The sequence below is a fragment of the Mytilus galloprovincialis genome, chromosome 10 (assembly GCF_965363235.1).
Source record: "Mytilus galloprovincialis chromosome 10, xbMytGall1.hap1.1, whole genome shotgun sequence".
Taxonomy (NCBI): domain Eukaryota; kingdom Metazoa; phylum Mollusca; class Bivalvia; order Mytilida; family Mytilidae; genus Mytilus; species Mytilus galloprovincialis.
In genome coordinates this window covers 47,150,821-47,167,109 of record NC_134847.1, presented here as the reverse complement: position 1 = coordinate 47,167,109, position 16,289 = coordinate 47,150,821, and the positions used below count along the sequence as shown (strand labels likewise).

The 16,289-nt window shown below is 31.4% G+C and overlaps 1 protein-coding gene across 1 annotated transcript; it reads right to left on the bottom strand.

Annotated features, from left to right (window-relative positions):
* Positions 1–794: 794 nt before the first annotated feature.
* LOC143047684 (large ribosomal subunit protein bL19m-like) lies at positions 795–15,947 on the bottom strand. The gene is made up of 6 exons (XM_076220889.1): positions 15,843–15,947; positions 7,733–7,880; positions 6,639–6,763; positions 5,798–5,932; positions 4,588–4,775; positions 795–1,070 (listed from the first exon to the last, which is right to left on the bottom strand). The coding sequence occupies exons 1-6, from the start codon at positions 15,895–15,897 to the stop codon at positions 822–824; spliced, it is 900 nt and encodes a 299-aa protein (XP_076077004.1). The 5' UTR covers positions 15,898–15,947; the 3' UTR covers positions 795–821.
* Positions 15,948–16,289: the final 342 nt, after the last annotated feature.

The following is a 16,289-nucleotide window of genomic DNA, read 5'->3' as shown; positions in this document are numbered from 1 at the left end:
AACTAATACATATAAACTAAGCAAATGTTTCAAAGTCAGTAGACAATGACTGAGAGGGCGGGCCAAATATTTTACATGGAAATGAGATGTGCAAATGCTTATAAAACTGAACAGCAATTAACATGGGCCTACCACTAATGGTTCCCCTTGAACTGATCTTATCACAAACTAATTCATGTATATTAAGAAAATTTTCAAAGTCAACAGATATAAAAAAAAAAAACAATTAAAACAAGAAAACTAACGGCCTGATTGATTAAAGGGGCTGATACCAATAATCTCCATGGAAATGAGATATGCCAATGCTTATACAACTGCATACCAAATATAATTGACCATCACTCACTAGTGGTTCCCCATAAGCTGACCTAATCACAAACTAATACATGTAAACTAAGCACAAGTTTCAAAGTTATTAGACCATAACTGAGGGGGTGGGGCCAAATAATATCCATGGTAATGAGATGTGCTAATGCTATTAATACAGCTGCATGACAAATATCATAGACCTTCCACTTGTGTTCACCATAAACTAGACCTTATCACAAACTAATTACATTGTTGATGCCACCGCCGCGGGAAACAGCATACCTTAGGTCCTATGTCTCCCTTTTTGAATCTGTTAAATTTTAACTTAAATTCACATATTCAAAACATTTAAGGTTAATCTCAGATGTTTTAATACTTTGGTAATCTGTTTCAAAATAAGCCATAAAAGTGTGATGGCAACAGCTCACACTCTGCCTTTAAGACAGTTAATTTAAAAAAAAAAAACAGACATCAAAAGAACAATATGAAAATATAATATTAGTTTTAATGGTTTATTGTCTTCTTTGTGATTTTGTACTTTTTTTCTTTGTTTTAAGAACTACTTCTTTTAAGGCTGTCTGTACATCATCATCGTTTATATTTTCACGATATTGTTTCATCAAGTCATGTTTCTCCCAAGGTTTGGCACTCCTTTCTAGTCGTGTGGCTGCTCTCTTACCCAATACTCTGTTTGATGGTTGAAGTCCTTTAAAATTTTTGATATCCCATTTTTTATCCCATGGTCTTGGACCAAGGGGCACCTGCAAAAAAGAAGCTTCATTAAACCAGTGTTAAATGGTATACAGTGGATTCCTTATTATTCATTGGATACCAATTTTTGTGGGTTTTGTGGGTACAATTGAACCACGAATTCAAACGTTCAACAACTTACAAATTTTCTGTAGGCTTTGTAGGCAGTGATGGGCAAAACCATGAAATAAAATAATAAATTACAAGTTTTTTTCAATCCACGAAATTTGATACCTATGAAAATAAATGAATCGACATTATGTAAAGTATTGTAAGCATCTAAACAATATTTAATTTGTTTTTCATGTTACATACTTTGTGTCCAATATTCATTAGTTTCTTCATAAGTATTTAGTTTTGATGATAATCATGATAAATGATTACTTTCACATCCAGTAGCAAATAAATTGCATATTCGGGACCTGTTCTGAGAATGAACTTTGAACCTTGAGGCAGGCATGCTACAATGTGACCATAGAGGCATGTCTATTTAGTTTTGAACATTGTAACATAACTTGAAACCTGCACCTTGCCTTCGATAGACAGTTCATTTGTACTTGGCAGAAATCAGGACAAATGCTTAGAAGCCTCAAATCTCTCAGAATATTTTTTGTTTATTCAAGACAATGTATATAATGTGGATTCATTTATTTTCGTTGGAACCAATTTTTGTGGATTAAGGAAAACTTACATGTTCATGGATAATTGATTTCGTGGTTTGGCCTAAGTCTACATTCGTTGACATTTAATTTTGTGGTTCACCTATACCCACAAAAAATTGGTATCCAACAAATATAATGAAGCCCCAGTAGTTTATATATGTATATATTTTGTATGTATGAATACTTTATTCCTTTGCAGCCCTTCATACATCAATGACTTGACAGAAGATCCCTCATAGAATATTGGTACAATTAAAAATGTCTCACTTTAATAGAACAGTTTGTGATTTATTGCTGAAAGCTGCAGATTAAGATTTTATGGGGTTTTTTTTACATACTGTAATTAAGGGGCTCGCGGGTCTAAATCATTTTTTTTTAAATATAGGATTTTACTATTTTTTTCTATAAATAAACTTTATCCTATACTTAATGGAAAAAATAGAAAAAATATGGGGTCACCGTTCATTTAAGCTCACAATCTGCCTTTGAATGAAGCATGCATCTTTGTTAAGGTCCTTTTTTTTCTGTTGAACAAATAGGAGAAAAAAAGGTAAAATCGAAATAAAAAAAGAACTAAATTACAGAAATCGCTTTAATTTTACAATAGTTTAGTTTAAGAACAGTTCTTTTGAAAAAAAATAATAAGAAAATATACCTCACCAATGTATTAAAAAAGTTATTTCAATTTTTATGCAAAACAAGAGGCTCTCAAGAGCCTGAATCGCTCACCTGGTAAACAATGCCTTCGGCCATGTTTTTTGACGAAATAGAAAATAAAACACAAACTTTATTTTATACACCCTACTGATCATTCAAATGAAGTTTGGTTGAATTTGGTTGAGTAGTTTTAGAGGAGAAGATTTTTTAAAGTTAGCAAATATGATGAACAAATTGTGAAAAATTGTCATTAAAGGACAATAACCCCTTAAGGGGTCAATTGACAATTTTGGTCATATTAACTTATTTGTAGATCTTACTTTGCTGATCATTTTTGCTGTTTACAGTTTATCTTTATCTATAATAATATTCAAGATAATGACCAAAAACTGCAAAATTTCCTTAAAATTACCAATTAAGTGGCAGCAACCCAACAATGGGTTGTTTGATTCATCTGAAAATTTCAGGGCTGATAGATCTTGACCTAATGAACATTTTTACACCTGTCAGATTTGCTCTAAATGCTTTCGTTTTTGAGATATAAGCCAAAAACTGCATTTGACCCCTATGTTCTATTTAAAGTAAGGGCGGCCATGTTTTTTGACGGATCAAAAATCGAAGCACACACTTTGTGCAGGATAATCTAAGAAACTATCATGCTAAGTTTCATCCAAATCCATTCAGTAGTTTCAGAGGAGAAGATATTTTAAAGTTAGCAAATATGATGAACAAATTGTGAAAAATTGTCATTAAAGGACATTTACCCCTTAAGGGGTCAATTGACAATTTTGGTCATATTAACCTATTTGTAGATCTTACTTTGCTGATCATTTTTGCTGTTTACAGTTTATCTTCATCTATAATAATATTCAAGATAATGACCAAAAACTGCAAAATTTCCTTAAAATTACCAATTAAGTGGCAGCAACCCAACAATGGTTTGTTTGATTCATCTGAAAATTTCTGGGCTGATAGATCTTGACCTAATGAACAGTTTTACCCCACATCAGATTTGCTCTTAATGCTTCCGTTTTTGAGATATAAGCCAAAAACTGCATTTGACCCCTATGTTCTATTTTAAGTAACGGTGGCCATGTTTTTTGACGGATCAAAAATCGAAGCACACACTTTGTGCAGGATAATCTAAGGAACAATCATTTTAAGTTTCATTCAAATCCATTCAATAGTTTCAGAGGAGAAGATGTTTGAAAAATTGTTAACGACGACAGACGACGACGACGGACGCCAAGTGATGAGAAAAGCTCACATGGCCTTTTAGGCCAGGTGAGCTAAAAATGGCATTTTTTCACCAAAGGGAGATAATTTGAAGCTTTTTCAATGATATAAACATTTTAAAAGTCATCTGGGGCTAAAATGAATTGATTATTTTGGTGGATTTTTGTACCATATCATACAGTAAAAAATAATAGTGTAATAAATTAAATTTGGAAGGAAAAAACAAATGTTTCAATTTTTGCTGATTTTTTGTACCCTCGAACCTCCTTAAAGTGTACAACAGGATGACAAAAGAATATCTCAAACAACTATGTTCATCATAAATTTTAACTTATACTGTAAGCAGGAAGAGCATTATTTAAGGATAAAAATAAAGATAAAAATATTATTAGGTCATGGAGCTCCTTTACGAGATATTTGATTTTTAAAATATGGCAGGAAAAGGCAGACTTGGACTTTTACCTTATATTTCCACGGTATTATTTGGGTCTCAAATCAAACGAAAGAAAATCTAGAATCTGCTTAAATTTTGCTAAATGACTATGTATGGGGTATTAAGTCTAATATGAAAAGATATGATTGATTTTTGGTGTTTTAACGCCACTTTTAAGCACCGCATTTAGGCTATTTCGTGGCGGCCAGTTTTTATTGGTGGAGGAGTGTCCGTAGAAAACCAACGACCTTCAATAGGAAAACTGACAATCCTAGTCAATTAAGATTGGAGTCGAGTGCACCCGCTCGAGCGGGGTTCCAACTCACAACCTCAGTGTTGACCTGCTAGTGATTACAGTAGTAACTACTTAGACCACTTGGCCACTGAGGTCCCTAATATGAAAAGATAAATACATGAGTGTTATGGGGCAAAATATTTTATCTTAAGGAAAAACACCAAGGAATCCAAACATCTGACACAAATTCCAAAACCTGACCTAAGTACATTCTTAACATGTTACAAGTACCTAAAACAACTAACCTTTATAGTATTTAGTGGAACAGCACTTCCTGTAGGCAGATGAATAGGCTCCATATCAAATTGTATGGTACTGTATTCTGGGGGACAATCTCTTAGGTAAAATAACTCATCATCTAATCTTTTCTCAAGTTTCAATACTTCTATACTCTGTAGTAATGGACTGTACATGTCATATTTTATTTCTATACCTGAATAGAAAAGAATTATATTTTAATCCAAATCATAATTTTTCTCAATAAACTGAATGATAGCTGTGTTATTTATGTAAATTCAGAAATTATTGCTATGTTTTCATTATTGCAAAAAAATGTGAAAGAATTATAATTGCATTATTTTAAACTCACATTTTGAAATTTTTATATGAGTTAAACAAGATTATTTTTTTTAAAATTAAGATTGCATCTCAGTCTAAAATGACAAAATCGCAATAAAAAATGCACGCAATATTTTCTGAATTAAAAGTATGTGTCTATCTTTATTACAAAGAAGAGGTTTAATGGAATAAAAGTATTAGTGCATAGAAAACTAGAGAAGGAGGTGGCACAAAATTGTTTTTCAATAAACAGAGTTATCTCCCATGCATATGGTTTCAAAAATCAAATTTAAGGTCTGAACCATCAACCAAAGTTGCTCCAATGAATTTATAGCAACATCAACATATCGTGTACCTGTATAAACCAGATACCTGTATCAACTAAACAAATTCTTCAGTCATAAAAGGGGTTCTTGTAAAGAGGTTTCAGAGTATTTAATAAACAAAAAAGTGAAATAATCATGGATGAACAACCATTTGGTTCCAACATGAATTGCAACTTCTTGAAAAAGATCAACATTAATGCCAACCAAAATGTAAAATTTAGGTAGCTATGGTTATGTTAGATAATGGTTGAAAACATCATATTTTCAATTTCATGTTTAATGAAATTAGTTCAAAGGCAGATCCTTTTTATGGGAAAATATTGGTTGGTTATATAGGGATCACTGAAGATTGACTGGAACAGGCCCCCTCTAAAGGCAGTCAGTGCCCCCCTCCTCTTATAAAATTTATGAATCCCATTGTGATTTCATTATTTTCACATGTATATAAAGAAATATATGATTTGAAAATATTAAAACCATAATTTTGACAACTTAATGTTGCCTTTTTCATGAGTTATCTTGATTAAAAGGTCAACTGCAGATGAAACATTGACAGAAGTTTTTTTCTTACCATTTCCATCAATATGGTTTCTCAGGATGAAGTTTGTTCGTAATCCATCATTTTCTCTACTAATACAAATGCCTACAAATCTTGTGTTTTTGCTTGGTGCATATGTATCTGCTACATTAACTGCTAGAATACTACCTAAAAAATAAATTTAACAAGCATTCTGTGAGTATTGCATGGCAATACATAGTCCCCTACGGGTTAAAAATTTGATGTAATGGAACGAAATTTCAACTAGATCCATAACTTGTCATGCATGGTGTAAACTTTGTAAAAATATTAAGGCAATATCTTCAAGCATGACAAAAAAAAATGTTGAAAACTGATTATTTAAGGCAGTTCACTTCTCAGTTTCAAAATAATGAACTTTTTAAAACACTAGTTTATATTGATAGGGAACGAATAAAGAGGTCGATGTGCTTGTTTTCAAGATATTAGCCATTGAACTTTTGGCAGGAAAATATTCTCTCTTGACTTTTCATAGCATTATCATTGACAAGTTTAAGTTCTCAAAAACTATTAAAAAATAATTAAAATTTTATAAGACTTTTACAGTTAGCTTATCATTATACATGTAAAAATTTATTAAAAAAAATGGGGGTCAATGGATAATTTTCTTTATGGCATACAAATGGATAAAACCAGAGGATTCCGAAAATCTGACAAAAATCCCAAACATGACAAGTGAACTTCCTTAAGTGAATTTTCTATGTTCAAAGACCATAACTCAGCACAAAATCATCTGACCTTGGACAGTGACAAATGACAAAGCTCATCAGAATACTTACAGTAATAGATCAAAAACCATATTAAATTTTCGGTTGAAATACTAAAATCTACAAACCAACATAAAATTCTGGAACTTCTATCATTGTCCTTCTACTAAACATGTCTTGTCTCTCTAATTTCTCTCTTATTCTATCTCTGTGACGATAATTTGTTGGTGGTAAAAATTCTGGATACAGATATCTACAAAAAGAAATCATTATTCATTATTATTTGTACCTCGTCAGATACATGTACTATCATCTAGGCTAGACAAGCAATTTCACTGTATAGAACGAGGTACCAATATTTAGACTTTATCGTTGATCATCTCAAAGAGATTGATTTTCTAGCTTGATTCATCAGGCAAAAGTGAGAAAAGCAATTGAGTTAAGATGACCAAGATAATCTGTTTATCCCTATTTTGCATATGACGACGTTGTTAATTTTATTGACAAGGGGCACGTGTTTCTGTCAATAGTTTTTCATATTACTCTACTGTGCTGAGAAAGGAAATTATCTGTCAGTAAGATCAAATGAAAATTTCGTAAAATAGCTATAATCTAGATTGTTCAACATTAAAACCACTATCACAATATTAAGGCTAACTGATTTAAACAATTCTTTTAACATACTTAAGTGTTTTAGATATATTTTTTGCATGAATTGTAGTTCATGAAGATGATGTAATTTTGGTGTTCTTTTCCACTTTTTAAAGTATCTTTTATTTATTCATTGTTTATACAGTATCTCTATTTCAGAACCATCTTGCACCCTCTTGAGAATAGCCTTTAACTATAATCCAGATGTTCTATATTTAGACACATGAATATATATCATTTGTATATATTTAAATAATATTACAAGTAAAAACATTTATCATAAGTAAATTAATATTGAATGGTTATATCCTTTTTTCAATTAAATAAACATTCAAATAAGTTTTAAAAAGAAGATACTGTAAAGTTAGCATGCATATGTCTCACGGTTTAACATGCAGTATGGGTATACATGTATGAAATTGAATTGCCAAAGCATACTATCAAAACACCATGATACTTTCAGTAAGAGATACATCTTAAATTAATTTGCTATGGAAAAATAGACATGATCATGATGATAGAGAAACAAAGCTCTTCACAAAAGAAAATTAGCTAAATAAATCCTTAGTACTTGTAATCTCTAGGAACCATAATAGTTTCTTGTTCAATGTCATCTTCTTTCTCAGGTTGTTGTGACAACTGTGATTTTCTATGTTTATCTAAAAGCCAGTTTAACACTGTAGCTTGTCTTGCAGGCACAAATGACAATGGAACATTTCCTGAAAGAAAAGATAATACAAGTAATGCCTCATATATGGATATTAGAACTTAATAATGAAAGATATGTAGGTCCAATTTTTTAAAATCTTTGTGAAACAAGAATGTGTCCATAGTACACGGATGCCCCACTCGCACTATCATTTTACATGTTCACTGGACCGTGAAATTGGGGTAAATACTTTAATTTGGCATTAAAATTAGAAAGATCATATCATAGTTAACATGTGTACTAAGTTTCAAGTTGATTGGACTTCAACTTCATCAAAAACTACCTTGACCAAAAACTTTAACCTGAGCTTCACACTATCTTCTTCTTTGTTCAGTGGACCATGAAATTGGGGTCAATACTTTAATTTGACATTAAAATTAGAAAGATCATATCATAGGGAACATGTGTACTAAGTTTCAAATTGATTGGACTTCAACTTCATCAAAAACTACCTCGACCAAAAACTTTAACCTGAAGCGGGACGAACGAACTGACGAACGAACAGAGGCACAGACCAGAAAACATAATGCCCCTCTACTATCGTAGGTGGGGCATAAAAATGATGATTCATATATTGTATGTATACACGTATGTATGTAATACTATGTAAATAGAACTCAAAAGACTTAAAATTGTCGATGTAAAAGACAACTTTAAAATGTAATAAAAATAACTTGATGATTCAAGAAGGTGTTTCTAAATATTTTATACCAACGATGATGTCTATTTCTGTTAAAACTGATTATTTCAAAATTATTATTATTATTTTTCTGATTTACTGTTTCAGCTTCATTTATATTGAAGATTATGAACAGTTGGGCTTGCACAGAGTATGTGATCAAAATTATCATTGTACAAAAATTGTTTTCTTGCTCTAGTATATGTTGGTATAAAGACTAGTGATGGAATTGCAATAAGACCATGGACGACTTTGTAGAATATAATTAGTCTGGATTTGAGGAGCACTCAGCAAGTGAGATCCATTGGAGATTGTTTTTTATGGAGGTAACACTACTGGTGTTGTGGTTGTTATTACATACATAACGCCGCACACCTCTGTACCATTTCTAGCTTATTTTTGTATTCTGTTGTGTGTGGATCCCATAAACTACAGGCATATTCAAGTTTTGGTCTCACTATGGATTGGTATGCACAGGATTTGAAATTGGTGCTAGATATTCTGTACTTTTAGATTTCTCTTCAGGAAGCCGATAGATTTGTTTGCATTTGATTTGGTGTTGTTATGTGTTCCTTTTTTAAGGTTTAACAGCAGCTGCATTAAGATCTGCTTGCAGTTCAGTACAATATTGTTGATATTTTATTTCAGGAGATATAATGCTACCGTATGACAGTGAAGAGTCGTAATTTGCTGTGATGGAGGTATTCTAGAAGAGTTTACAAGAATCTACCAACCAGTAAACTTAATAGGTATTGGATCATCAAAGTTGACAATACTACACAAACATGAAAAATTATATGAGTCTAAAAGATTTTGTAACAATACTGATAAATAGATTGAAAACAAAACACTAAGGGGTCATCCATAATTGTCAACCATTTTCCAAAGTGTACAAAACGTACACTTTTTCAGACCCCCCACCCTCCCTCAAAAAGTGTACATCAACCATTTTCAGATTTCAAGAGAGGAATCAATCATTCTTAATAAAAAGAAGATCCTGTTTATTATATTTTAGTTTAATATAGAAATTTACATTGAAAATAAACTAACACAATCTGACTGTTTTATTTGATGACATCTATCTGTGATGCCTGTGTTTTGTTAGAATAAAGAGTTCAAAGATTAGTGTTTCCCCTATCACACAGTGGTAACTCCAATGAAAAAGGGCACCTAGAGCATGCAAAAGATTAACAAAAGGGCACATAAACTATGCTTAGAATCAAAGAAAGGGAAATGCATGGTTATATTGCATTGGTAAAGTATGGACTGACAGTTGTTGATGGAATCAGAGCTCAAGACAGCAATCAATAAAAGTGTAATGTTTTAAAACATTTTAAGTTTTTAAATTTCCCGCCTGTATTTCTATTTAAAAGGTCCCTGTAAATATGCCATTCATGGCACTATTATCGTTTATGTATATATATATACTGTAACGTGTACATATATTGGATAATTTTTAAGGTTAAGGTTAAACTTCATATGGAGGTGCTCCTAATTAAAGGAGGCTTATACTAAGAAAAATAAGTTTACTTCCGTTTTTATATTGGTTTACTGTTTTGGAATACATTACAAGGAAATTAAGCGAAGGACCAGTTTAAAATCTTTTTCACAAAATGACATCTTGTCAAAATCAAAACATTCAAAGAATTTAGTGTTTCCATCAGTTTTTTGTTTATTAAACAGAGTGAAACGATAAAGATTTATAATAAAGCAGGTGAAATTGACGATCGGGGGTACTGAGAAATGCTTGCAAACTTTTTGTTTAAAATTTTTTACAAGTTTACATTTTTGAAAGATTTAGTTTTCATATGATTTGATGTTTTAAAAGTTCAATCCGGATTGAGGAGAATTATGATATCGTAATAAATATCATCAAGTGACAATAATAAAGAAGAAATAAGAAGAGAAACACACCCAAGCCAATTCTCGATTTTATACATCGACCTTCCCTACGGAAAAGAAATAAATTCTGGAAATAAAAAAAAAGCGTACGGTAAAAATGTTGATTTTTTAACCCCCTCCCCCCAAGTGTACGTTTTGTACACTTTGGAAAATGGTTGACAATTATTGATGACCCCTAAAAAGTGTTGAATATCATCGCACAAAGATGGAAAAACTGAACAGATGATATAGACTATACAATAACAATATATATATATATATTATATTTTCGTTTGGGTTTGTACATGTATCATATATATGGACCCTAATTTGCTATTGGGCTCATTTCCTATAACGATAGAAAAGTGATAAAAATGTGTATTACTGTAAGAAAAGTTGTAACTACATCTAAAGATGCCTTTATTTTTATCAACATACAAGTGTGTGCTACTCTTCCCTAGATTAACAAATTTCAAAGATTATACGACCGTATTTTTGTGTCAATTCTCGCGTTACTTTTCGCTTCCGAAGTGCATAACGCTGACTGATTTATAGATAATCGTCACCGGCAAATTCGTAACTATTGCTTTCAAATAATAAAGAACATCGACCAATAAGAATAGTCAGAAGAAAATGCCGAGAACTATAAGTATTTCTGTAGCAGGTGTAAGAACACTAGCGTTACTTTGGTTTCCGATTTCATAACGCAAATTTTAGATGATGTAATCTGCTTTGTTGTAATAGAATTCTTTATAACAATATGCAAATATGAACTCTCGCGAGATGTTCAAACAGGTAAATCATAGATGATTTACATTCTAGTTTTGTTCTTCGTAATAATTAAGTTAGAAAATGATGTTATCGTTATGCGTTACATTTCACACGAAACAGAAGTCCAGTTATTTCCTTTTTTTTTATTAAAATTGTTTTTGTCTAATCATTTCCGGTCATACGTGAAACATGTGACTAACATGTGATCACGCCCTTACGGCGGGATATATGAAATACTAGGTCTAAACATTGTTTTTGTTTCCAACGGGATGTTAGCAAACATAATCTGTAGACTTGTTTCGTCTTGTTTAAAAAAGGAAAATACAATTTTCAAAGAGATTGCGCCGGGGCCTATTATTTTTCCTATGTGCATAATGTTACATACGATCTTGTGTGAAAATAAATTTATGCCCAATGACTTGACAAAATCGATTTCAGATTTGACAGACGTTATAACACACTTCGTTTCCAGATAACGATGTAAAGGGTCCTTGGAAAATTCAATCAACATTACGTCTCTTATCATTGTGCCGATGCTCGTTGGATTGAGTTTGCTTCAGCAGTAAATATTACTGGATATTTTAGGTGAATAAAGATAATTTAATAAAAAATACATGTTAATATACCGTTACACTTGGAATGTACAAAGTTGGTATCTTTGTCACAATTTTTAATTATTTGTTTTTATTCATGTTCTGCAAACACTTTTCAGAAACGCAATAAACTTGTCAAAGGAGAAGTAAACTTTTACCATGCTTGACTTGAAAGGAAGTACTTTATTGATTTTAGCCCACTAAAGTAGGTTAAAATGTGGAAACCATGTAGATGGTGTACAGGTCACAAATATCACATGGTGCCTATTTTAAAGATTTTAATTACAAGTTAAAAGTTTTTTTCTTTACTGGATTTAAAGAATTTTACATTGCCAATGATTTGGAATAAATTGTATATAACTGGAATTTCAAAACCAAATATAAATACATTTTTTTGGCTAAAACATCAAGATACAACGATTATGGTATCCTGTATCAATGAAGAAAATATGGAAATTTCTGAATAAATTATACTAATTGTTTTCAAAACAAGCACATATTTAGGAGTTTTATAATACTGTTACATTTAAGATGGATTTTACAGTGAGTTGACTGTTAGTGTTGCTCTCCACCAATTGCAACTCATTCAAAATTTTGACCAAATTGCAATTTGTTTTATTAAACCAAATTGTTCAACTGGTCAGAATATTGAACAAATTGTTCAGTCAAAATGTGAAAGTGCAAGGTGATAAAATAAAATATACTTACAATCTTATAAGACTTTAACTCCACTTTAATGATGTTGTGACAAAATTAGTTTATCAGTTTGTATAGTTATATTATAGTCATTTCCATGCTGAAGAGGAACTGTTTATTTTGAATTGCTATAAAATTGTCCAAACTAAGCTTTCATATAGTTTTTCTTTCTAAAAGTATTCTATATTTATAAGAATCAGATATCATTTAAATAAAACATCATATATTCAGTAAAATATGTGTGAAATAACAATATGCTATTGATAAGTTTTCAGGGGAGATAACCTAAAATATTATTCTTTTGAATAAAGACTTTTTGAAAGAAAAGTTATTATCTCCCCCATGGAAACTTCCTACAAACATATATTGCAATTTTACACATATTTTACTGAATATGAAATGTTTTAATTCACATAATGTCTGATTCTTATAAATATAGAATACTTTTAGAAAGAAAAACTATATGAAAGCTTAGTTTGGACAATTTAATAGCAATTCAAAATAAACAGTTCCCCTTCAGCATGGAAATGAATATAATATAACTATACAAACTGATAAACTAATTTTGTCACAACATCATTAAAGTGGAGTTAAAGTCTTATAGGATTGTAAGTATGTTTTATTTTATCACCTTGCACTTTCATGACTTGGCTGTGGTTTTCTACAGCAGTTGGTTCAAATTTCTGACCAGTTGAACAATTTGGTTTAATAAAACAAATTGCAATTTGGTCAAAATTTTTAATGAGTTGCAATTGGTGGAGAGCAACACTAACAGTCAACTCACTGTAAGAAAAAGTATACTGTTCAGATTATTTTGAGCAGATTTTGCAATAAAATAAAACTTAAAAAATGCTTTCGGTTTCTTATGGTTTCCTGTCGCGTTTAAAAAAAACTTTAATTTAACTTTGAAAATAGATTTTAAATATTAACATGAAGCAAGTAACACTAGTAATGGTGTTCATTTATGTCTTTTGAAATATATTGTGCAAAATAAAGAAAATAAAGATTGGTTTCCTGTTTGGTTTCCTGTCACGTAAACGGTGAATCAAAATGTATTAATTTTTTCTTGAAAAACTCAATTGTTCCATTAATACTATTCTAACACCAACACAACCCACAGAATAAAAGTTAAAGTTTTAGAACTTATAAAAAAGGATACAAAAAGAAACCAAAGGCCGAATACCAAATTATGGTCCATATATGATCCGTTCATCCTATATTGACTCTTTAAAATTCAAGAGTCTATCTAAAAATGAGGGTACTTTTTATATGGCCTTCTAAATACCGTTTCGATCCCTAACATCACTGAAGAGACATTCATTGTCGAAATCCGGATCTGGTGTACTAAAAAAATATTTACACCGTATGTTTGTGGCATAACATCTTGGCCACAAATTAATTTTTTTTTCTGTTAAGCATTCAATTTATCCATTTTGTTACATCTTGTGATCAATTTTATTTGGCAATCCCCAATGGCAGTCAGCAGGGTTAAAGAACATCAGTTGTTCCACCTGTTAGTCAAATGCATTTTGTTTAAATATACTTTTTCACTTTTTTGGTCTTTTGGAAAATGTTGTTTGTGCTGTTTTTAGACCCTTCTACAAAGAAATTTGTTTTACATGCACACATATAAAAATTGCGGTTTTTATCCAACGCAATCATAGGATTGAACGTAGTTTATTTATATATATATCTGTGAATGAACTGATCTAACATTCAAGCAAAAGTAATGTTTTCCGGATACCTTTTTACTTAATGCTAGCGCAGCAACGAAATAACCAAATTAACCCAGGTTCTTTACATAAACTATGAAGACCAGTTCTGCCCTGGACACCTTGTCACACTAGGTGACAAGTGTCTACAACAATCGACATAATGGACAATTCTCTGGGAGGACAAAGCTAATACTTGACCAGATAATGATTTGGACAAGTATAAGCCAGTATTCTAGGAAGGGAAGTCTTAAAGAAATAATACCTAAATTATCATATTTATTTCATACCAAAATACACAATAGATATTCTAATACTATGACAGTAAGTTGTACAACAATACAGAAGTTAAATGTCTTACTTTCAGTAAGGGTTTTTTAACTATCATTTAAACCATTTTATACCCAAGTCCTAGCGTTTGAACCCTAAATAATGCCAAAAAATTTAAGGGACAAATTGGTCCAGAACAGTAATAGTAAACAGCATGGCTGTAATGAATCCTGATATTTACCAGGAAAGTATGATTTCTAGACAATGTTTGAAATTGAGTCCAGTATATAATTAATAACAAAATGACTTAACAAATGGTATTTTATTGAAATAAGATTTGCAATTTAACCAATTTCCAACACCATCTTACCTTTAACTATGAATAATCGGTTTAGAAAAGGAGTCAATTTATTGTGTACATAAACACAGGTGAAAGTCTTCATGTAAACAATTGAAATTATATAAGATGTAAATCACTCAAGCTAACAAGGGAGCTAACAAAATAACTCTTAATTTCAATATTGCCACAATATCAAAAAGTGTACAGGCCCAAGGACAGTACAAGAAGTAGAAGTTGTCTTGAATGCCATAGTATTTAAGTTGGTAGAGTAATCATTTGTGGGGTACTTAATCTTTGAAGATTGCAAAAAATTATGAAAAATTGACTTTAAACGTGTTAAAGGGCAATAACTCTGGATGGGGTCCAATTAACATTTTTGGTCATGTTGACTTATTTGTAGATCTTGCTTTGCTGAATACAGTTTATCTATATATCTATTATAATATTCAAGATAATAATCAAAAACTTAAAAATTTCCTTAACATCACCAATTCAGGGGCAGCAACCCCAACAACAGGTTATCTGATGTGTCTGAAAATTTTTAGGCAGATAGATCTAGATCTTGACCTGATGAACGTTTTGACCCCTGGTCAGATTTGCTCTAAATGTATTCCTTTCAACAATATAAGCCAAAAAAAATCATTTTACCTCCATGTTTTATTTTTAGCTATGGTGGCCATCTTATTTGATGAACGGGGTCATCCAATATTTATTTTTAACTAAATACCCTAAGGCTGATTTAGGCCAAGTTTAGTTTTATTTGGCCTATATAGTAGTTTCAGAGGAGAAGATTTTACTTTTTGGTAAAAGTTAATGGACAATGACGGACGCCAAGTGATAAGAAAAGCTCTCTTGGACCTTTAGAGCCAGGTCTAATGCTTATTAAACAATTTTTTCTAGAGCAGACAAAAATTCTCTGGGGGACCTTCAGAACAATTTTGCATTCCCATTGTTGATTTTCAATCGTTCAACGAACAATTGGATAGCTAAAAACGCAGCAATAAATAATGCAATGTTTTAAGGTGTTTACCACTGTTGCATTTCTGTAAAAGACATCTACAAATATGTTTTTGGATTATATTCATGTTGCTTGAGTTTTAATGGACTCAATGTTGAACAGACGCTTGAAATTTTCGATCTAGCTAAAACATCACCGTCCCTTCCGGACGTTAGTCCTGTTAAGGATACGATCATTTCATTAACCAATGGTTTTATTAAATACATTTATGATTTATCTGTTTAATTTAAGTATTTTCAGATTCAAACATATGTCCCTAAGAATAGTAAATTGTATCTCTTATAATTTATAAGAGATACAATTTACTGTTCTTAGGGACATATTAATTTCAAATGGACGAATACAGCAGTCAATTCAATGGCAGTGGCGGATCCAGAGAGGGGGTTCCGGGGGTCCGCACCCCCCCTTTATTTTGGCCGATCAATGCATTTGAATCGGGACATATGTTTGCACCCCCCT

What these genes read in the sequence shown, in the direction of transcription:
- LOC143047684 (XM_076220889.1), bottom strand. Translation starts at nt 15,897, where the DNA reads ATGAATATAATCCAAAAACATATTTGTAGATGTCTTTTACAGAAATGC. An exon ending in AGTTCCAGAATTTTATGTTG is followed by an intron (nt 5,933 to 6,638) that starts GTTTGTAGATTT and finishes TTTATTTTTTAG; the next exon opens with GTAGTATTCTAGCAGTTAAT. An exon ending in AAACCATATTGATGGAAATG is followed by an intron (nt 4,776 to 5,797) that starts GTAAGAAAAAAA and finishes TTTTCTATTCAG; the next exon opens with GTATAGAAATAAAATATGAC.